Source organism: Salvia splendens, chromosome 12, assembly GCF_004379255.2.
Source record: "Salvia splendens isolate huo1 chromosome 12, SspV2, whole genome shotgun sequence".
Classification (NCBI taxonomy): Eukaryota; Viridiplantae; Streptophyta; class Magnoliopsida; order Lamiales; family Lamiaceae; genus Salvia; species Salvia splendens.
Genome location: NC_056043.1, coordinates 32,207,381 through 32,231,007, shown reverse-complemented (window position 1 = coordinate 32,231,007; position 23,627 = coordinate 32,207,381). Strand labels below are relative to the sequence as shown.

The following is a 23,627-nucleotide window of genomic DNA, read 5'->3' as shown; positions in this document are numbered from 1 at the left end:
AGTAATAGCATAGATATAGCATTAAATGCAGTCGTTGAAACGGCGATGACGCATTGCTATGCGTTGATGCAGCGCCAGGCGGCAGCGGCAGCGGCCTCTGAGCAAGTCCATAGACCTATTCGACATAGGTCGTATATCCGACGCGACCACGCGGAAGCTCACACACGTCTGGTTGAAGACTACTTTGCCGATCAACCGCGATGGGGCCCGGCTGTTTTTCGGCGCCGATTTAGAATGTCGCGGTACCTGTTTCTCAGCATTGTTCGGACATTGTCTTCACGTGATGAATTCTTCACGTTTCGGGAGGACGGCATCGGCAAACCCGGCCTTACACCATTGCAAAAGTGCACGGTTGCACTCCGTCAGTTGGCCTATGGCACCACGGCGGACCTTTTCGACGAGTACCTCCACTGCGGGGATTCTACAGGCCGCGATTGTCTGAAGCGCTTTTGCCGGGGGATAGTAGAGGCTTATGGCGACACATATTTGCGCAAGCCGACTGCCACTGATTGCCAGGGTCTGATGCAGATGCACGAGACGGCGCACGGGTTTCCTGGGATGCTCGGGAGCATCGACTGTATGCACTGGCAGTGGAAGAATTGTCCGACGGCGTGGAGAGGCCAGTTCACAAGTGGATACAAGGGCAGCCACCCGACGATGGTCCTCGAAGCCGTCGCTGACCATCGGCTATGGATCTGGCATGCTTACTTCGGCGTAGCCGGGTCGAACAACGACATTAACGTCCTCAACTCGTCCACCCTCTTCACCGATCAATGTAATGGCAACGGCCCGGCCATCGAGTTCACTGCCAACAGACGCCAATACCATATGGGGTACTACTTGGCCGATGGCATCTATCCACGGTGGCCTGTTTTTGTGAAGACGGTTAGCTGCCCAATTGGTGAGAAGAGGGTTTTATTTGCGCAAAAGCAGGAGTCGGCGAGGAAGGATGTCGAGCGGACATTCGGCGTGCTCCAATCACGGTGGGCAATTGTGAAAGGGCCGGCTCGTTTCTGGTTCAAGGATGTCATCGCCGATGTCATATATGCGTGCATAATCATGCACAACATGATAGTCGAGAATGAAGGCGGAAGCATCACCGATTGGAATGAAGATGATCGTGCATCTAGTTTGGCCGGCGCGTCGACCGAGCCACCCGATAGAGGGTTACCGTTAGGCTTCAACGAGGTTCTATCTAGACAGGCCTCAATGCGCAACCAACAGGATCATGCGCAGCTCATGAACGACATGATCGAAGAAGTGTGGGCTCGCAACCGCCGTTGTTGAGTTCGCGTTTTTTTAATTCGCATTGTAATGTATTAATTTTTATTCAATGAAATGAAGTTTTTGAAATTCGTATTTTAATGTATTAATTTTGTTAAATTCGTATGAGTTTTGTAATAAATATTAAAAAAATGATGATGTGGCGCGCCATAGGGCGCGCCTTAGGGCGCGTCTTAGGGCGCCCCACTGCAGGTGAGGAGGTAGGAGGATAAAACTGCTGACGTGGCGCGCCATAGGGCGCGCCTTAGGGCGCGCCTTAGGGCGCCCCATTGCTAATGCCCTTAGACTTAGCTCCAGTCTTTTTCTTACGTTGCGCTCTGATTAAAAGCTTTCTTTTTTGAGAGCTAACCTTTGAATCAAGTTGGTTACATTCATTTCACACACACAACACACACTACCAAAAAGCATACGCACAAAACCCGATCTCATCACACGAAATTCAACCAAATAGTTTGAAGAAGATAAGCCAATACATATATTTATGTGTGTGTGTTTGTGTATTGGTAAATCCATGTGTACGTGCAGCTAGAAGACACGACTACGTGTAGAGAGAGAGAGAGAGATGACGGAGGAGGGATCGGAGAGGGAGAACAAGGGGTTAACCTCGATGGATTCGATGGAGTCGCGCTGGGTGTATCAGGATGAGGAGGGCTCGGAGATCGACAACGACGGCGGCTTGGAATCGCCGCAGAGGGATTCCGACGACGAGGATAATGCGGAGCAGAGGTTGATTCGCACGGGGCCTAGGATTGATTCATTTGATGTCGAAGCGCTCGAAGTTCCCGGAGCTCATAGAAATGATTTTGAGGTGCATTTCGTTTAGCCTAATAGTGTACATGTATTCTAATTACATTTCAATTCGACGTTGAGCGCATTTGAGCTATTTTGTTGTTCCGTTTTTTTTTTAAATTTCAGATGGTTTTATGTGATAACACTGATAAGAAGAATAATTACCCGAGAATGAGCTCATACACTATGTTCTATGAGGCTTTTCTGTTCTTCAGGGGAGCAGGGTAAATGCACTGGACAATTATCCAATTAGCTACGAAACAAGAGCAATTCTAGTTAGCGGTTTTCTTTTGATCAGTGATGGAATAGGATAGGTCGATGACAGTAGTATTTATGTTTCTACAGTGTGCTCTCTTTAAATCTGATCTGAACTAAGTCCCCCAAAAAGTTACTCAAACTTGCTGAGATGTTGATGAAACTAATTGCTGTTTCTGACAGCATCTGAACCTTGGCCTATTTTCTCTTGTGCAAGTATCAAAGAAAAAGAGGTTTGGGAGAAAAGAGGTTTTGGAGAATGATGGACTAAATATTTGTAATGAGGTTTCATCCTGAAAGAAAAACCCAGTGAATCTAGAGTTCTGTAATATTTTAGTTTTTCACTCCACTTGTGCATTTTACTTGTTTGTCACTGTTGAAGAGCTCAATTTTACCGAAAAACTATTTAGGTCATTGTGCCTTAGACTAGGTTATGCTTATGAAAGTCCCATCACTTAGCAGCTTTTACACTCGTACTAACCACAGTTAAAAGTAAGTTTCAATGTCTAGGAAATTAATTATTCAACCTGAGTTTCGATGCAATTATATTTGATTAATGGGCTGTGTTTTTGTTGATGTCTTGATTTTAAAAATAAAGTCACAGGATGCCACTTTAGGCAGGAGAATAGGACTTGCATTTCAGACACTTGGTGTTGTTTTTGGTGATGTGGGGACTAGTCCTTTATATACCTTCAGCGTAATGTTCAGCAAGGCACCTGTAAACGGGGATGAAGATGTTATTGGGGCATTGTCTCTAGTTTTGTACACGTTAATTCTGACTTCACTGGTCAAGTATGTGCTCATTGTTCTTTGGGCGAACGATGATGGCGAAGGTATTTCGCCTTTTGATCTTTTTATTTACATTTGGTACCATTTTTAGAACAAATGTGCATGTCTATTCACTCTCTAGATGTCTTATGACTTCTACTTCTACAATTTCCTGTAGGTGGTACATTTGCTCTCTACTCATTGATATGCCGGCATGCCAAAGTCAGTCTTCTTCCAAACCAGTTGCCTTCAGATGCTCGAATATCAAGCTTCAGGCTTAAAGTGCCATCAGCAGAACTGGAGAGGTCCTTGAAAATAAAGGAAAGACTTGAATCTTCTCACACATTGAAAAAGCTTCTTCTTATATTGGTTCTTGCTGGTACTTCTATGGTGATAGCTGATGGTGTGGTTACACCTGCTATGTCAGGTGCTTTTTAACGATCATTTTAGTATATTTGATTCCTTGAGGCGTTGGTTCTTAAGTAGTCAAAAGATGAAAGAGTTAAACGTAGCTATAACTATTTCAAAACTGTTTCTGCAGTTATATCTGCTGTTGGTGGGTTGGATGTTGGAATCTCTGGGTTTGAGCAAGGTGATTCGTCCTTTACTTCTTATTTGTATCAGAACTGTTTGCACCTTTTATGTACCTTCCGTAGTTTGACAGTGTTGAGTGGTATGACATTGAAAAGGTGCACCACTAGTGATTCTGTAGATAGCTGATCCCATAGCACATCAACCTGAAATTGCTTCTTTCTCATTTGTGGATATTGAACTGCGAGATACAGTGTATAAGTACAATAGCAGCATTTCCATTCAATAATTGGCCGGCAACCTCTCATTTGTACTTACTAATCATGTGGACCATGTTGGAACCTCATGTGCAAAGATAATCAGTTGGACCGTTAATTACTGCACATCAGATCCATATCACATTGCATGACCTAGCTTAGTTTCTGCTGTTTACAAATGTATTGACAGTTCTATTGTACTATAATCATTGTTTCAGTTTGATCCTGTAGCATGGTCAATAACTGAAAATATTTATTTTTCTTAAGTGCAGAGCATGTCGTGATGATCTCGGTTGCATTTCTTATAATTTTATTCAGTGTACAGAGGTATGGAACAAGTAAAGTCGGGATTGTAGTGGGTCCTGCCTTGTTTATATGGTTTTGTTCTCTTGGAGGCATTGGCATATACAACCTTGTCAAGTACGACAGTAAGGTTCTGCGGGCATTTAATCCAATACATATTTATTATTTCTTCAAGCGCAATTCAACAAAGGCATGGTATTCTCTAGGGGGCTGTATTCTTTGTGCAACAGGTAGAATCTGATGTTCAGTTTTTTTCCTTCCAATTGACACTGTTTTTGTTTCAGTTTTCCTTTAAATCTTGCAACATCGATAAGATTAATTGTTGATTCAACTTTCTCTATTTTGTGGTGTATTTTAATCTGGCTCGCTTTGCATTTTGTTCGAGTTTGAAGTCCAATATGGAATGACCATTTATATGTTTAATCACATTTACCTGGTTGTGGTCTCCCCATTTGTCAATGAAGCATCCCTTTGATTTGTAGTTTATGTGGTAATGTAAATATCTTCAGGAGTTTCACATAAATCCATCAGAGATCTGCATAAGTGAAGTGCCTTGAACTGGCCATTCTTACAACATAATTTGTGAGAGCGTTCTTGTTTTAACTTTTCCAATAAATTTTCAGGTTTCAATTCCTCCATATTTTCAAACCTTTTAATTTCTGAACGTGAAAATCAGCTGCTAGCTTATGCTGAACTCTATGATGCCCAAATAAGTGCATATTATTTTGAAATTTTATTTTATTTTCTAATAAGAACAGCGTCATATTTTCTGATTAATCTGATCATGAGTTATGTGACTCAGGTTCCGAGGCAATGTTTGCAGATCTTTGCTATTTCTCTGTAAGATCAGTGCAGGTAAGTAGTGACAGTTCGCCAAATTATTTTAGGGTTTAACCTAAAATTCAATAACATGCTTTTAGAGATGTATTGTGTTCTTACAAAAAGATTTAAATTATTTGTGACAGCTTACATTTGTGTTCCTTGTATTACCTTGCCTTCTGCTGGGTTACCTGGGCCAAGCTGCATATCTTATGGAGAATCATGCTGATACTACACAGGCCTTCTTCTCTTCTGTTCCAAGTAAATACAATGTATTCCTTTTCATTGTTGATCTGTGTGATAGTTGGGTAGCATCAGTAATTGATAAAAGTACATAACAATCATTTTACATTTTTTTGAGGGAAAGATTTTACATTTTACATGTTGTGTACTGATAATGCTTTCACATTTAGATAGATGTACAAGTTTAATTATGCAGCAAGTAATACATTGATAGACATCTCATTTCGGTTGGATCTGGCATCTGCCCAGCTCAACTGCATATAGTGTTTTGTCCTTGCTAGGTTGCAGTTTTTAATTCTTAGGAATCAAGGCTTAGGCCTTTTGAGTTGGACAATTTTTATGTTTCAGTCAGCAAATAATATGTGAGTTCCCTTTGATCTGATGCAGGTGGAGCTTATTGGCCCGTTTTTCTCATAGCTAATGTAGCAGCACTGATTGCTAGTAGGGCCATGACAACAGCAACTTTCTCTTGTATTAAACAATCCACAGCACTCGGATGTTTTCCTCGTCTTAAGATTATACATACCTCGAGGAAATTCATGGGCCAAATTTATATTCCAGTCATGAACTGGTTTTTGCTCGCTCTAACACTGGTGTTAGTCTGCAATATCTCAAGTATATATGAGATTGGAAATGCATATGGTAAGTCTCTTTTCACTCTATTGAAATTTGACTCTCAGTGCAACTGATCTCTTCTAACTCTTTTCGCATCTGCGTGTTCTCTTTTTAGTTTTCACCTTTCTTTTTGTTAGTTTGCATGTGCAAACTGACCAATTTGCTTACGATTTTGAGTCTGAATGTGGTGAATGGTGATGATATCTTTAACAATGAGCAAGTGTGAAGAGAGAATGTGAAGTATTCAAAGCTTATAACATTTTCGTGTTGAATTAAGTTTAACTATACAATGGGACGATCTGATTAGGTTTCTTAAATAACTGTGTGCTTGATTGTTGTATTTTGGTCTCAGATAAAGTAATAATCTTAAGATGTAATATTCAGAGATAAGCCATATTGTTCATTAGCTGCTAAGTCATATAATAAGCTAACAAATTTCAAATTTAACCGAAACTTGAGGGAAACAAACTGCTCAGGCATTTTATGTTAGATGTTGAAATTGTAAGTCTAAGCTTAGACGTATTACATTGTCTTATGTATATCTCCGAATTCCCCATCACTGTCCTCTATCCTTGATTCATGTTGGTAGAGTATCTAAAATCAAAAGCATTCGATAGCCTAGTGGCCTTTTTACTCACTATGTTCCCATGTGAAAACTAGTACCAGCTACCTATTTTTTATTTTAATTTCAATACCCGATAGACCACTTGGATTACTATATCTGGAAACTATGATTTTTCTTTTCATCTGAATGCCATATAGACCACTTACCATGTCCGGAAACTAATAACTTGCTAGAGCTTTAAAAGTTAAAATGATTTGAATACAGTAGAAAATGAAATGAATAATGGAATGTGAGTACAAGTGCAACTGTGCAAGCAACATATAAGTAGCATGATATGAATAATCTGTAACTCCTAGGGTTTTTTCATTTTGTAGATAACAGTTGCTATGTTCAGAACACTTTGATAAACTGAAGGAATATCTGATCTGGAATTCGTATTTGACCTAGATCAGTTTATCCATTTGAATTGTAACTGAAATTGCTAAGACACTTTTTGATTCTCTGGTTGTTTTGTAGAAACAATCTTCTGAGATAAAATTACATAGGCTTCGTTTTGATTGGTCTCTTTTTGCAGGCATTGCTGAAGTCGGTGTTATGATGATGACTACAATCTTAGTAACCCTTGTGATGCTTCTCATCTGGCAGATAAACATTTTCATTGTTCTGAGTTTTGTTATCATTTTCTTGGGAATAGAGCTGACTTTCCTTTCTTCAGTTTTGTGGAGTGTGGGGGATGGAAGTTGGATTATATTGGTATTTGCCATTGTCATATTCCTCATTATGTATATTTGGAACTATGGTAGCAAGCTAAAATATGAGACAGAGGTGAAGCAAAAGATGTCAATGGATGTGCTCCGAGAACTAGGTCCTGACCTTGGAACTGTTAGGGCTCCTGGAATTGGCTTGATTTACAACGAGCTGGCGAAGGGGGTACCAGCTATATTTGGGCATTTCCTGACCACACTACCTGCTGTGCATTCAATGATGATATTTGTGTGTATAAAGTATGTTCCTGTATCTGTTGTCCCTCAAAGTGAAAGGTTTCTGTTTAGACGAGTCTGCCCCAAAAGCTACCACATATTTCGTTGTGTTGCCAGGTAAACAGCAAATTTTGAGCCGCATATAAGCTGAGATTTGTTCCACATTATTCTAGTCAAACTTACATGTTGTAAATTATCTCGGGCTGGGACTACGATGTTTTCTTTCTAATTAATTTTCCCAGAGGCTTTAGCGGTTCGCTTTTGTGCTTCTACAAATTCTGGATTGTGCACATCATGTATTAGGCTGCTAGAAATTGTTGAGTTCTAATTTGATAGTGTATTGGTGGATACAGGTGTCCATTGAAGGCCTTGCTAGGCTATGTTACTTGTTTCGAAACTTTTTAAAGAAGATTTTATTAATACACTCCTCTTCCTGCTGGTAACAGATATGGATACAAGGATGTTCGCAAAGAAAACCACCAGACCTTTGAGCAATTGCTGATTGAGTCTCTTGAGAAGTTCATTCGGCGGGAAGCTCAGGAGAGATCGCTAGAGAGTGATGATGATGACTCCGATGCTGAGGGAGAGAATTTCTCTAGAATTCTAATAGCTCCAAACGGGAGTGTATATTCCCTCGCTGTCCCTCTCCTAGAGGAGTTCAAGGATACAAGCAATTTCATCCCAGAAGGAAGCGCAGTGAAGGAACAGCAGCAGGCACAAACAGATGAGATCACACTTGATGCGGAGCAAAGCCTCGAGAAAGAGCTGTCCTTCTTACGCAAGGCAAAGGAGTCCGGTGTGGTATACCTTCTCGGGCATGGAGATATCCGAGCAAGGAAGGATTCTTGGTTCATAAAGAAGCTCGTCATCAATTATTTTTACGCGTTCTTGAGAAAGAACAGCAGGAGGGGGACGGCGAATTTGAGCGTTCCGCACTCGCATCTGATACAGGTAGGCATGACGTACATGGTGTGAAACTTTGCAATTTTTTGCAGTTCAAAAACTGGATTCGTAACCGCTTAATATATCTGGAGTTTTTGTATTAGCTTCTGCTGATTTTCACTCCTATCTTTCCAGTTTTTTAGGCTCTGTACTCTGTTTTGATATAAAATCAACACAGTCGATTTTAATGTGATACATGATAGGATTAATATTCTAATTTATGTACAATTTGCACATGGTGATGTGGATCGTCACAACTAAATAAACACAGTATATATTAGCTTTTCTCATTTCAATTTTCGGATATTTGCGATTTGGGACTGTAAAGGGGAGAACATCAAATCTCTTATAATGTGTTTTTTAAGGTTTTTGGTTCATGTGATGAAAGTTAATAATGTACATAGTGTTAATGAATTTGTTGACGCATTGCTAAGCGAACATAAATACATACTCCCTTTGTCTCACACTAAGTGGACCATTTTCCGTTTGATATGAGATTTTATACACTTTTGTTTTTTGCAAGTTGAGAGATGATAAAATAAAAGAGAGAATATAGTAGAGATAATGATGTGATATCAAAAAAAAAGTGTCTATATCACTTGCTGATAATATAGGGCTTCATTATTTGGGAGGTCACAGCTTCGATTCATGAATGCGGTTTGCAACTCACCGCTGTGAGGAAGCCGGACTGGTGTGTTCGCGACTCCAAAAAATTCGGGCATTCGCAATGTGAACTTTCTAATGGAACAATGACGAATTGTAGTAAACTTATGAGTTAATTCAGAGTTTAAAAGTTATGAGATTGACGGGATAAATGAATGCTAAGTTTGATAGTCGAGATACCCCGAAGTAAACGACCCTATATTATCTATAAAGCTAATCCACAAAAGTAAACAGCCCTAAAGAATGAATAATCTGGCTTTATAGAGCTAGCAAGATTCAAGATTCAAGATTCAAGATTCAGTCCCACACCTTTAGAAAACCATTCACCGCTTCATCTCATCTCATCTCATCTCATCTCATCTCATCTCATCTAGCAGCTGGATACGGGTGTTGCAATCTTGCTTCTCCGTCCCCAGTTTTCTCGGCGTCCGAAGGGGCCTTGACGTAAAGTGGTAATTTGTGCATATCTTTCCCTGTCGATTTAAACCTCATTCTGAGAAGCAATGAGTTCGACATCACACCAATAGAACTCAACCCCATAAGAGCCCCTGCGATTGAAGGTGATAGCATGGTTCCGGTCACAGGCAGCAGCGTTCCAGCTGCTACGGGGATTCCTACCTGTACAAATGAAGAGAGTGTTACTCACCAACTTGAAGAAACTATGATCTAGTTGGGATTTCCAGAAGAGAATGTGATTAAAGCAGTGCAGTGCATGCTTTTGATTAGAAAAAGAAAAGAAAAGAAAAAAGAAACAACAACGATCTGGATTTCAAAAGAGCAATCAAGAAGCAGAACAGCATCAAATACAAGAAACTATGGATCCTTAATGCTAAAAAGTCCATAATTAGTCTCATTTGGTCTTTTCAACCATGTGGTGTATTTCAGTACTCAATTCTTTTTAACACATTTTTCTACACATTTTCCTAAATTTCAGGACATAAAAAGTCGGAAACTTTTATCTGAAGAAAATAAATTGCAGAATAGCTAAAAACTCACAATGTTGTATGCAAATGCCCACCAAAGATTTTGCTTCACAGTTTTCATGGTAAGTCTACTCAGCTCCAGTGCATCAAGTAACTGCATGGAAAACCATATATTAAGCAGACACACAAAGATGCGAGTTATCTGAATTCAGGAAACCCTTCATATGCACGTTGAAAGTACAAGACAGCCCTCTTGGGGCCATCAGATGAGCTTTTTAATTTGGGGTTCAGGACTTGGTAACTTAAATGATTTTCTGTTTCTGTAACTTATTCCAGAAATTACTCATTATTTCCCATAACTGGCAATTAGTTTGTTAACTATACTTCTAACAAGACCATAAATAGGTGAATATTTTTAAATTACAGGCTTTATAATGGATAATTTAGTACAGATTTTATGTAGCTTTCTCTGGTAAGAGTAGGAAGTCATAGTGGCATCTCCGAGTATAAAACTCAAAAGGTTGTGTGTGCTGTTGAACTAAATGGACAATTGCTACTCTGTGAAAGCGTGCGACGTTCATTCCTCATTTAAAAGACATAAATTACCAATCCCAAGCCTAGGAGTTTGCACATAAGACCACAAATCTTGTTCTCAGAAGTCATTGTGGAAGAGGGTAAATCATTTTTGGACGAAACATTCTACGGTCCATAACAAACAGCTAAGCTGCAAAAGTTAATGTTCTTCTCGGTGAGATATTTATTATGCGTCTAAAGCTTAGTAGAGAACCTAAAATCTATGCTGTAGCATAAAATTTTGAAGATGAGAGGAAAATAATCCAGAAAGATTCTGAAATGAAGAATGAGTCATTATAATACCTGGGACAACCTGTTCTGCATTAGGACAATAGAGGACACCTCACTAGCAGCCCCAACACCACCACCAATGGCAATTCCAACATGAGATGATGCAAGGGCAGCTGCATCATTGATTCCATCACCAACCATAGCAACAACATTCTGACCTTCCTGAAGTCTGCTAATGAAGTTCTTTTTTTCATCAGGTCTGACTCCAGACAAAACCTGCAATCAACCAGCCATGTAATGCTGTACTTTATGCATAGTCACTTATTGAAAGTAATGATCAATAAGGGTATTTTAACTATGTGAACCACACAGAAGCAAATGCCATATATTTAATTACAAATTACACTTAGCATCGCTATCAATGTTTCTATATCTTGGCAGTCTGATGTGTACTCTATTTCATATGCAATGAAATTAAAAACATTTTGGTTAAAGCTTTATCTCTTTCCTTGAAGAGAATTACTACCGAGTAAAACTTATATTAGGCGAATTATAGTTTCATAATTCTTAAATAAATACTCTGCTTAAGTAGTCAATCTCAAGGAAATTTACAAATCCTAGTCTTTATCGGCCATGCAAACGTCATTCAGGTGCACTTCAGATAGTAGTACTTGTTCGCCTTACATCAAACTTCTACAGATCAGTTTAGGATTTCTTAGTTCTTGTGTTTCCAGATTTCTATCTGATTCACTAGTGGAATACGCATACTATATTTTTTATGTGAGTTAGTATGTATAAGGATCCCCGTCCACTTAGAGAAAGTAGTGTAATGATCCAACATAAGGATGGTAACCTGATAAATTTCACTGATAAAACTTGATATTAACTTTATAATTCTCAAGAACTTGCTGAATCCTGATGACATTAACCACTTTACCCAAAAATTGGCAGTATGTGTGCTAGTAGGAAGGGTATTTTATGCAGAGTCTCACCCTGTTTCTTGGAATACCAACAGTAGAAGCCACGTATTCAGCAGCACTTCTTTTGTCACCAGAAAGCAAATATGTATTGATTCCTTGACGAGTCAATGATTCTATCACATGCCTGGCATCTTCTCTGATTTGATCCTCGACATAAATTACTCCAGCAAGAATACCATCTATACCAACATACACAACTGATTGATTTCTAAACTCTTCAGCTTCATGGAAAGGACTATCACCAACTACTCCGTGCCTGCATATGTTTAGATATCTGAAGCATAAACTTCGAGAAAATTAAGCTAGAAAAGAGAGCATCGGGAAGGTTATAAGTGCAAGGAAGTTTTTAATTTTTTGACAAACTAATATCTAGGCCGACAAAATTACTTGTTGCCTCTAATAAATACTAGTGATGTTTCCTTTAATGTCTTACTTTCTGTAATTCTCCAGAAGTCTGAATTGTTTTACTGGAAGAGTGTGTTAAATGAGGCCATCTTGCATACTTACTATCATTGTTATAGAGTTCAACTGACTATTGACAACTGTATTCTCAATAAGAAGTTTGAACAACTGTATCTCCAACAGCTCTTAATAAAATTGCTATTGATCAGAATGGTGGGCTGCGGTCAGAAATAATATGTATTGATAGATTTGGTGATAAGAGTCTTCTGCAGCTATATTTAGATTGTGCTACACACTACCGAACAGAGTATATCAAAGTATCGCTTACTTGCTACCTCAAAAAGAGGATTGTAGACATATGTTACCTTTGAACCCATTCCATCGTACCAACAGCTACCTTTTTCTTATCAACAGTTGCCACAGCTCCAGATCCAGGTTCCTCAAAAAAAGTTCCTTCGGCTACCTACATCACAATCCTTAGTAAATTAAATCTGAAGCTGTTTCTTAACAATTTGATAAGATAAAGTTAGCAATTAATTACCTCAGCATCCTACACAAAGTGATGATAATTTCAGTGATCAAGTGAAGAACTGATGAAACATAAGCCTCTATGGTATCATTATGACCAGACTAAGTAATTCTAATCATACACTATAGCGCAAGCCATAAAGTTTCTAAGAAAAAAATCAAAATTCTTCACTAGAAGTGTATAACTGTAACTGGAACACTGAGCATGCAGTGCAGTTAGAACTTCATATTGCAAATCACATGGACTCCTTATCTTTAAGTGGCATCAACTGGGAGAGTATATACCTTTACATTCAGACAATTCCGAGCCTTTGCAGCCTCAACAATTGCTTTTCCAATTGGATGTATGGTACTTGATTCGACTCCAGCTGCCAACTCCAGAATGTCTACTTCTGACCAGTTATAATTTGAAGCAGAATTTAACCTGCATTGAACCATGCTAAATATCATTTGAAGGCAATAAAAATTTGGAGTTACTAATATCATGATAACTGAATGGAAAAAAAGCTAGGTTTAAAATGTAACTTCAAGCTATCAACCACAAAAAATACAATGATCACTAAATAATATCAGCATTTCTCTGACATACAGCAAGTATTGTTGAAAGTAGTTTCTCATAGTCAACAAGGAGAGGTGATCTATGTTTCCGCCCTTTACTCTTCTTTAGGGGACATGTCATTCAGTGAGCATCAATGGCCTACTTTCTGATTTATGTTATCGTGCAAAGAAGCATAATTACCAAGAAACTGGTGATACCCTTAATTGGGTATAAACTCATCCTTTCCATCTCTCTCAAGTACTGAAGCCTCTATTCTAGCTCCAAAAACTCACTCAGTACATCTATCATTTTGGGGACTCAGAACTTGGTGCAAACTGAAGAACCATGATCCAAATCCTAAGTCTTCCTTTTCTCAAAAAAGTCATATAGTTTACAAATGCAACAGTAGAGAATAGCTCAGATTGGCCTACATGATGTTTGGTCACAACTGGTAGTCCCTACCTTTTCTTAACTACTCAAGTTTCATGATTACTAAACAGGAGAGCATAAAATAAGGTATCAACAGACATATTTGCAGCAGAAAAGAGGTCATATATCTCGAGTGGGACTTCGCTTTTCTAATGGGGCTTCGAAAATATACAATACCAAGAATCTATACAAAACCTTATGAGACAACTATGTTATAAAATAAACTGAGTTCAGGTAAATATCAAGGAACTTAAATGCAGCATATCTCAGAAACATTCTTGACCAGTATAACAAAATCACATTGCAAATTCTGTACTCAACTCTGGAGGTTTATCGGCCTGGGGGCCTTGTGTCACCACTTTTTTCACAACAGGCCTTCCAATTGTTAACGTCCCTGTTTTATCAAATACAATTGTGTTAACAGATGAAAATCTTTCTAAGATACTTCCACCACGCAAAAGTAGCCCTTTTGTAGCACCCAGTGATGTTCCAACCTGAATTGTGGAGTAATAGTTAAACAAAAGTAGAACAAAGTTAAGGCTCTATCTGAACCACGTAAGAAAATACTGAAACCACATCCCATATATAAATATTACCAGAACTGCTGTGGGTGTTGCTAACCCAAGAGCACAAGGACATGCCACAACCTGTATGCAGTCAACAGAGAGAGTGAGATCATTTTAGTGACTTCATTATGTGAACGGCCTAACACTGAACAGATTAACAATCCAGTCTTTTTTTTCCCAATAATTAAAAGGAATCTATCCATATTCACAATTCAAGTAAAATAACTCTGAAATAGCAAATCAGAAGATTGCCCAACCAATAGAATAGAAAGTGAATAATTGTTGAAGAAGATCGGATTTAAGTGGAACAAAGTGAATAGTTGTTGAAGAAGATTGGATTTAAGTGCAACAAAAGGATAATTTTAGAAAAGAAAAGAGCTTGTAGATCTTTTTCCTTCTTTCCAACTCTCTGCTATCATTATTTTCCATTTTTCACATTTTATACTGGAATGAGATGTGAGATACAAAAAAAGCATACCAAAACACTACATGAGAGCTGCAATGCTAATGACATGGTATTTCCTTGGTGAATAGCTGCTGGAAGAATTCGTGAACCAAAAAGATTCCAGAACATAAATGTGGCAGCAGAAAGCGCCATTACTCCGTAACTAAAATGTCCAGCAACCTGGATTTAAGATGGCAGAATTAGCGGACTGTGACTGGACTTTCCAGCAAAAAGCATATTCTACTCATGCATGAGGTTATAGAGATATCAGGTGTAAACATCATAACAAATGGGAGTATGATCAAATTATGGTTATGGACCTTGTCAGCCAACCGTTGTACAGGAGCTTCTCTGGTCTGTGCTTCTTCAACCAATCGGAAAATATCTCCAATTGCAGTTTCACCACCTGGCCTGCGCACCTCAATGGTAATTTTTCCATTTAGGTTTATGCTTCCAGCTGCAACGTCGGCCTAAAAACAGAAAGAGTGAAAGACATGATCATGTTAACAGAGGGTCATTTAAAATTAAACTTTCAAAATGGAATACCACCCGCCAAATCCAAAGATGACATTATTCGACATAACTGAGACTGGCAGCCCCTCTTTATCCACATTTACATTTCCCATACTGTTGGAATCCAGGAAATAAATGATGCATAAAAGGAAAAGGGCACAACAGAAATTCCAGTTTAATTCAAAAAGTCTGTAGGGGGCAAGCTTGTTTGGAGAGAGGTTTCTGAGCTCAACAAAGTTATGTGATTTGTGGATAGAAATTACCAACTTAACAACAAGGAAAATTAGGACGAAAACAAGAAATAATTTATTTATTAATTTATTTGAAGAAAGTGAACTTCACAAATATTTTATCACTGCCAAATTTGTTGGCAAGAAAGAACATACTATATATAATAACATTTTATTTCTTTAACTAGATGCCCTTTCATGCCAACTGTAGAAATGGGCAACTCACCCCCATATAAGGCCTTATAAGAGGGGAGTTATCCGACAAGAAATAGGGGTCTCAATACCAACCATAGGTACAAAGGCTACCACAGTAAACACTTGCAGCATCTCTGTAGAAAATAACAATACACAAAAAAACAACAATAAAACTAATAATAAAAGTTGGCAATATCATTACCCCAGGTAATTTAGTGACAGGAAGAGGTTCCCCAGTAAAGCTCGACTCGTCAACACTGCTTCTGCCTGCTGTAACAATTCCATCAGCTGGTATGCGATCCTACATGGATGGCAACATGTGAAATCAAAATGCAAGAGAATACGTGATGAACATGTTCTCATTTTCTTGGTGCAGTACCCATATGATAATGGTTGTTCTGAAGAAGATGATCACAGATTCTGATTTTCTAAAAAATATTTAAATTTCAACAGCCTCATGAAACAACTGAATGTATTTTCCTTCTTTTTTGTATAGTTTGTTTTGATGCTAAAGCAGGTCAATACAGTGTTGTTTAAAAAGTAGTAGGCTTACACCAGGCAAGACAATAATATGATCTCCCACGGAAAGACTGTTAGAAGGTACTTCAACAGTTGAGATCGACTCTTCTTCATCACCATTAATCACAAGACGAGCTTTAGATGGTATAATACTAAGAAGGCTGGTCATATCGCTTGTTGCTTTTATCTTAGCTCGCTGTTCAAGATTTCTTCCAAGTAGGACAAATGCTATCAACATAATTGGCTCTTCAAAAAATGTCTTCCATCCCTATGCCAAAATAAATTTCGTTTATACAGACTGAAGCAATTAAATTCCATACTTACACATAAAAATGCTTCAGTAAGGGATGAAACATAAAGATTAGAGACAAAAGATAAAATACTAAGAAGAAATGATACTATAATATAGTACTATGCTAAGAAGAAATCTGTGATTAGAAAAGGAAAAATACAGATGGATATTATCTATTCCCGTTATTAATTGAAAAAACTGAAATACTGCTTCATTTCCATTTCCTACGGTTTATAGGATCATTGCCCTCTTGTCCCACTGAATTCAGATGGCTTTAATTCAAAATGAACACACAAAAGTTGACCTTTCAGTAACTTTATCTCCTGGTCTTCCATTTCTAACTAGGAGATCTGAGCTTAGGCAGGGGAAACATAATGTAGTTACTTGTGAGATCAGACTCAACATTAAATAAGAATGAGGCAGCATACTCTGCATGAAATCCCCCATTTTCAATTTCCTTTGACATGTGCCAAACTGTGCAAAAATGATGTTGGTTTTGCACTAACATTAAGCCAAACTCTAAGCCACTGAATATAAATTTCACCTTCATGAAACAACAGAATTTCTAAAACACAAGATTGGAGTATTTCCAACACAATATGTGAGATTTTGTCAACTAGTCTTGAGATCATTGAGAAATCTATCTACTCACAAGATTCAATTCATCTCTATCATGTCAGCCAATAATCCTGTCAGATATTGTTCTAGAACATATGTGAATTGTTTTTAAGGAAATGAGAAAATTTATTAATTGAATCGCTGAATTTAGCATCGTAAAAAGGCATCATAAGTCATAAACTTTTAACTTTGTGCATTAGAATTTGCAACAATATGCATAGAGATTTATGTTTATTTTTACTCTATGACCCCAAATGGGACGCTTTGTATATAAACTTTTACCAGTTTTGGCACTAAGGCTGCTATTGTGCTGACAGAAAAGGATGATAAAGCACCAAGACCAACTAGAGTATTCATATTTGGGGCCCCTCTGAGTAGACTTTTCAGACCATCTGTAATAAGTTGGCGCCCAGGAACAATCAGTGTAAAGAGAGACAAAGACATATGAAATCCCGTTGAGTGCAATGCATGGATCCATGGAGTGTTAGCTCCAAGGAAATGAGAAATATGGCCAAAGATGCACACAGCGCAGAGAGCCCAAGAAACAACAAGACCTCGACCTGTTAAATAGGCAAATTTTCAATTTAGGTGATGTGCCACCATATTGGCCTTACAAGAGCTTGCATAATAAGTTGAACAGGTAATCAAACTTTCTAGAAATACTGAATGAATAGTTTATTTAAGACATAGCAGAGTTCAGTGGTGCCCCTTGATCTTGCCCAGATCTTTTTGTTGGACTTGGGGCAGCTAGAAAGAAGGGGGCAAGAGGAAGGTGTCATAGAGATTGTCCTGGTGGTATGTACGAACTAATTTTATCCATGATACATGGAGAACAAAGTTTACATTTTTAGTTTCACTTAGTCTTTTTTTGAATTTAATAGTTTGACCTTTCGGCTGTACTCACTCTACATTTTCTGGTTGATTCTTGTAGAAAGATCCACTATTTTGCACCTCCAAAACACAAAATAAAGAATCAATGTTCTGCAAAAATCATTTTAAATTCATAATTGAAGGGCTTTAACACACTACATTTTTACAATATTCCAATGTGGACTTCTATCATATCCCACATCCTCTGCCAACTTTACATCAACAGTTCCATTTTTCTAATGATCTAAAGGGAATAGCTGAAAGAAACTTTACCACTTTCTTTTAACATTGCATGCTTCTCATTCATTTTCTTCTCAAATGTCTCGTGGAAGTTCATTCTTCTCAAATCTGCAAAGTACAATTGGTATTGTTATTGCCATACAGAAAAGATAAATTGTGACGAAGCCAATTTCAGGATCTATACATTCAATGATTTTTACTTAGGGACTTGCTAGAGATCTGCATCATTTTTATTGAATCTAAGTTTAAAATTTATGTCCCTCATTTGCAATGTGGATAAGGCAGTCATCCAGGTTAAGTTAGTGAAATTGAATAAGTATAATTATACACAGGATCATACATCATTTCCTACTCAAAACAGACAATTCAACCCTTAAATTAACTAAGCGGTCCTTCAATTCTAAACCCGTGGCAGGCATAGCACTTTTCTATCCCTTGTGCTAAGGACTTCAACCACAAAAATACATCTCACTTGCTTCTTCTCTCTTCCTAGTCTAACACTTTCACATGTTTACGAGAGGGAAACGGTTTTCCGATGCAAATAAAGACCTCTTATGAGAAATGTGAGAACGCTTGCACTGAACCTATGAGTTACTGCACCAAACTCTACACTCAACAAATTTCATGAATTCAATATATAGTGTGAGAACTCTTGTATTGCAGCTATAAGTCACTTGCACTGAACCTATATTGCAAATTCGCAATATTTGCTGAGTGTAGAGTTCAGTGAGGTAACTTATAGGTTCAATGCTAGTGACTTATGGATGCAGTGCAACACCAACCCAATTCTCATAATAAGAGGTCTTTATCAACCATTCATATATGTATAGGGGTTAGTTATCGTAAGCACGGCATTTTCCCTTTGAACAACACTAAAAGTAGAAAGTCACTGCATGTGTAGTTAATTTATTAATTGAACTAAGAAAAATGGAATTTTAATGTGGATCGTTGTGATCAAACAGATGAAAATGATTCCCCGTTCTTACAAATAACTAAGGGTTCTTATTTGAACCATGTCTTGTATATGTGTATACACCCACATATTCGAGGGAAAGGGAAAAGGTGGTTGCAGGAGGGGAAGGGGAAGGGATTGTCGAGGGAATTAGAAGGGTGACAGTGCAGGGGGGGGGGTACAGAAGAACAACGAAAAGGAAGATATGGGGAAGGGAGTACCGATATGCATTGTTTTTTTTTGTTTATGTATTGGATAGAAAGTAACTCAGTTTTTCTTTTAAATAAACAACGATAATTGGCAAATCAGAACAAAGAACAAGTACATTGTCCACCCAAAACCTATTGGACTCCATCTCCCATCCTTTCCTCCTCCCTCATCGCCGCTGACTCCCCTCTCATCCCTTCTTTTCCTTTTCCCAACTCCGCCCCTCACCGTCGTGGCTCCCCTTCTTCTGTCTTCCCGTTGTTACTAGCATATTCGCTGCCACAACCACCACAAGAAATCCTAACCCACTTCAACAACCCAAATTAGTCCTCCACGATTTTCCCAAATAGCTGATCCCATGTCCTCATCTCTACAGCCTCCCCCAAGCAGCAACCAACCAACAGTGAGGCCAAAAAGTTGGTTGTTGATCGAAGGATATGCAAAAAAAGAGATAAATAAAAGAAAAGAATAAAAACAGGAGCTAAGGTGGCTACTTTTGTACTATATCACAATTCTTAGTCCCATTTAACCATTTTAGCCAAACAAACACTCAGTTAGAATATACAAGTAGCATGTTGCCAAGCACAGATCCATATTCATTGGTTTGGAACTAATACATAGACCACTCTCAATTAGAGAGTTAACCCCTAGCGTCACCCATTAGAGATGAAGCTATGCACTTAATTCATGCACCTATTTTCCTTCCCCTCATCAGATCCAGACTTTACCAAAAGAAAAATTATAAGCTTTTCCAAAAATAATATGCTGATATCCAGATGAAATGTAGATCTCCTAAGCACTAGAAGAAAATTGAATTCAACAACATTCCATGTTGATTTCATGCTATACTAAAATTAACATCTTGATTTCTCCAAATGTGCAAGTTTTGCAAGGCATGTATGTCACTGTTAAACAAATTAATAACTGGTGTGTTTCCATTACCACATACTCCAGAGACTGGATTTTGCAACATAGACAAATGCAGAAGAAGGCTCATCTAGACAGAAGCTTAAACATTAACAAAACTGTTGTATGTTCTAACAGTCTCCTCTTACAAAAGCTATTACATTAATCCCTCAGGAAAATATGTTCTAACAGTCTCCTCTTACAAAAGCTAATACATTAATCCCTAAACAAAATAAGTAAATGTCCACTTATATCTAGTGAAGACTTGGTAGTATTAGTTAATCTGCTCAATGGGATAGATAGGCCTGCCTTCAACAAATCCATCACTAGTAGCTGAAGAGAGACACCTAAGATGAAAAAACTATGCCATTAGAATGTCCTGAGGCTGACATATTCTTTAGTTGGGTAAAGAGGGTCAAACTAGACCAGAAAGAAACTCTCGAGTATGAGTAAATCTGGGACATACCATGAATGCAGAATGATGGTTGTTACAAGAATCCATTGCACCCCCTACAACTGAATATCCCCTTCAATAGCTCCCTGATCTGCCAATTTCCCATAAAGCTATGTAAGTCATAAGGCCACATGCATGACAGGGTTGATTCTTATTCGAAAACTAGACGAGAGGCTCAGTGGACAGGTAATAATTGTCACGTGGTATTTACATGTTTTAGCATGAAAGAAATGGGTGATTGACCTACAGTTAAATTCTCTTTCAGAATGCTAACGGTGAAATCATGAAAGTAGATCAAGTGATCAACACATAATTAAGTAGAATTTTAATTTCAAAACCAGAACCCATTTTGAATCACCATAACAAGGCACAAAAAACATCTTTGATTGTCAGTTTCTCCACGTGTCAAAATCAGTTACTACCTCTGCCTTCACACTGGATCATGTATGTAGAAAAATCTGATAACTAATCTCACATTGGATCCTTCACTAAATATCCAATAACTACCCCCACATCGGACCATGTACAAACTATAGAGAGAATCAAATTGGCCAAAAGAAAGAACCACAGAGGTGTCATTTGCAGTGTCTCACCCATCTCATGGTATAGCTAGAATAAGCATGACATTAGAGTATTGGACGCAAGGATTCTTGTAATTCTCAAACATTCACCTAATTGGTCAAGAATAAATTCAGATATTTATCAGTGGATAGTGGAGAGAGGATATGGAAAGAAAACCTGTAGTACTAAGTGCTAACGCACCCTTGTCTTAAACTATGAATGTATCAAACTGAAGCCTAATATACCACTTTTTCTAGATAAATAGCAAATAGAAATCCCTATTTCAGCATTAGCACAAACAAGACCACATGTTCGCATGAAAGTTTTCCAGTGAAAATTGTAAGAGCATAAGCAGCACAACAAACAGCAACTTAAATGAAACATCCAAATCAAAGATGCTAAATGCAGACCTCTGAGGTTTGATTTGAAACCACAGCTGCTTAAATGCTTTGCAAGAGCTTCTCCGATTTCCTTTTTCCAGTTTGGTGCTACCTTGGCTTCAGAAACAGGCCATACAATTGCTGTCTCTGTCGTCAGGTTTACACTAGCTGAAGAAACCTGCGGCTGTTCATCATTTTGATAGTATTTCAATTAGATCTAGTGTTTTAAGAACAAAATATCTAGCAGAACTTCACCTAAAAGCATGACAATAGTTACTTCAGCCCATAAAGCTTCCACAACACAAGTTCAACAATCTTTCTCCCACAAATCCAGACAATAATATTCTAGAGTAATTACACCAAATTCAAAGTATCAACTACACAGCTAACAGAAGTATCAAAATTGGAACCTTATATAGCACAAGCATACCATTCGGAAAAAGAGAAATATGCACCAAATGAGCCTCAAAATATAAAGCATAATGACTTCTGGTCTTCTCCGAAATTCATATGAAGGTAAAAGAAAGATGAAAAATGCAATACAAGAGGAAGAACAGAAATCAGCAGAAATCAAAATATGGAGTACGAATGATCAGATGCTTACTTGGCTTTCTAATATTCTCCTCACACTCGCCGCACATCCTCCACATGTCATCCCCTGTAATACCAAGGAAGTTAATAATCTAAACATGAGATAAATCACATACAAATTTAGGAAATAATCATAAGAATAAGACCAGTCATCATAAACTCAGCTTGGAGAGATTTAACCTACGATCAATTGTACACAGATAAATCATTCATTTAGTCAGTTGCAAACATCAAAATCCAATCCTTTCTGGAAAAAATTTCGAGTAATTTGAGCTACTGCAGGCTCTCGGCCTTGCATTGCAGATATATACAGAAAAAAATCTACAGAAACAGTCACTCAAGTTTGAAACAATTAATCAAAAAAAACAAAGATGAAGAAGCAAAAATTTGCAGAAATGATCAGCAGTATCATCCAAAAACAAACTTAATTGAACCAGCAGAGCTCCAAAAAAAGGACTGCAAAGAAAAAAAAAGTGGTAAAAAAATCAAATAGAGGCAAGTCCTCACTCCAACATCCAGAATAATAACATCCGAACTCAAAGCAGCACCATCGGCCGCTCCAGCAGCCACAGCGCCAGGCTTAGCATCGCCACTCTCCGGCGATCCATCGCCTCCGCCTCCACCTCCACCTCCGCCACCGCCAAATCCGCCGCCGCCGGACGCACTCGACGCCGAATACCTAGCGGAGAACTGCGACCGGTTCGGGTGCAGCACCGCGGATCGGGCGGAGGAGTCGTCGCAGCGCCTGAGCTGGAGGTGAGCGAGCTGAACGGGGAGAGTGGAGGAGAATCGGCGGTGGAGGTGAGCAACGAGCGGGGTAGAATGGGGATTACGAGACTTGGAGAGGAGCAAAATCGACATTGTGGAAGCGCTGATTGAGAGCATTGTTGACTCCATTTCCGATTCCTCCTCGATTCAGAGGATACGTGGAAGTATGTATGTGTGTGAGTTGATCGGCCGAGGCCGAGCCTTCTTCTTCTTCTATGGCTAATGAGAGAGAGGAGTGAAGCACGTGGGGCGTAATCCTTTTTCCAGATAAGAGCATCCCCATTCGGGCTCTTGCCAATGAGCACGGATGTGAGCCCGGATCCACTTTTACTCCTTGTCCTTAGGTAAGAGCACAACACTCACATCCGTACTCTTCCGCAAGGACAAGCTCAAGGTCCCACCATTCTATTATTCAATTTAAATAAAAACATTTCCACAATATTAAAATGCATTAAAATTACCCGGAATACTATTACAAATTATAAAAAAATAAAAATTACATAATTTAAATTCTAAAAATTAAAAATTACATAATTAAAATCCTAAAAATTAAAAATTACATGATTAAACTTCTAAAAAATAAAAATCACATAATTAAAGGCTAAAAATACCCTCATGGAAGACTATTCATCCGGCTCTACCCCCAATGTTCTTTGGTGACCCTGTATCATTGCCACATGCGATCGAAGTTGGTCGGGGGTC

At 38.4% G+C, this 23,627-nt stretch overlaps 2 protein-coding genes across 3 annotated transcripts; one reads left to right on the top strand and one right to left on the bottom strand.

Moving 5' to 3' along the window:
* The first annotated feature begins 1,627 nt into the window (after positions 1–1,627).
* On the top strand, positions 1,628–8,657 carry LOC121758812 (potassium transporter 7-like). 2 transcript variants are annotated; one of them, XM_042154220.1, is made up of 10 exons: positions 1,628–2,092; positions 2,933–3,161; positions 3,275–3,523; positions 3,638–3,688; positions 4,157–4,417; positions 4,990–5,042; positions 5,153–5,267; positions 5,637–5,891; positions 7,004–7,526; positions 7,856–8,657. In XM_042154220.1, the coding sequence occupies exons 1-10, from the start codon at positions 1,847–1,849 to the stop codon at positions 8,382–8,384; spliced, it is 2,511 nt and encodes an 836-aa protein (XP_042010154.1). In that variant the 5' UTR covers positions 1,628–1,846; the 3' UTR covers positions 8,385–8,657. The 2 variants fall into 2 exon arrangements, with proteins under 2 accessions (XP_042010154.1, XP_042010153.1); XM_042154219.1 differs by having other exon boundaries at positions 2,927–3,161.
* Positions 8,658–9,126: 469 nt separating this feature from the next.
* LOC121758811 (copper-transporting ATPase PAA1, chloroplastic-like) lies at positions 9,127–23,160 on the bottom strand. Its single transcript, XM_042154218.1, has 17 exons — positions 22,665–23,160; positions 22,171–22,224; positions 21,597–21,750; positions 18,140–18,214; positions 17,279–17,556; positions 16,121–16,354; positions 15,770–15,868; positions 14,950–15,099; positions 14,663–14,809; positions 14,215–14,265; positions 13,940–14,112; positions 12,937–13,075; positions 12,489–12,586; positions 11,734–11,977; positions 10,814–11,017; positions 10,011–10,091; positions 9,127–9,632 (listed from the first exon to the last, which is right to left on the bottom strand). The coding sequence occupies exons 1-17, from the start codon at positions 23,052–23,054 to the stop codon at positions 9,381–9,383; spliced, it is 2,823 nt and encodes a 940-aa protein (XP_042010152.1). The 5' UTR covers positions 23,055–23,160; the 3' UTR covers positions 9,127–9,380.
* Positions 23,161–23,627: the final 467 nt, after the last annotated feature.

Bases quoted from the DNA above. Each gene is read 5' to 3' on its own strand.
- LOC121758811 (XM_042154218.1), bottom strand. From the start codon at position 23,054: ATGGAGTCAACAATGCTCTCAATCAGCGCTTCCACAATGTCGATTTTG. The intron at 15,869-16,120 runs GTAAGCCTACTA...CCATCCATGTAG, and splicing joins ATATTATTGTCTTGCCTGGT to GATCGCATACCAGCTGATGG. The intron at 11,978-12,488 runs GTAACATATGTC...AAACATATGCAG, and splicing joins ACGATGGAATGGGTTCAAAG to GCACGGAGTAGTTGGTGATA.
- LOC121758812 (XM_042154219.1), top strand. From the start codon at position 1,847: ATGACGGAGGAGGGATCGGAGAGGGAGAACAAGGGGTTAACCTCGATG. The intron at 5,268-5,636 runs GTAAATACAATG...GATCTGATGCAG, and splicing joins CTTCTTCTCTTCTGTTCCAA to GTGGAGCTTATTGGCCCGTT. The intron at 5,892-7,003 runs GTAAGTCTCTTT...CTCTTTTTGCAG, and splicing joins TGAGATTGGAAATGCATATG to GCATTGCTGAAGTCGGTGTT.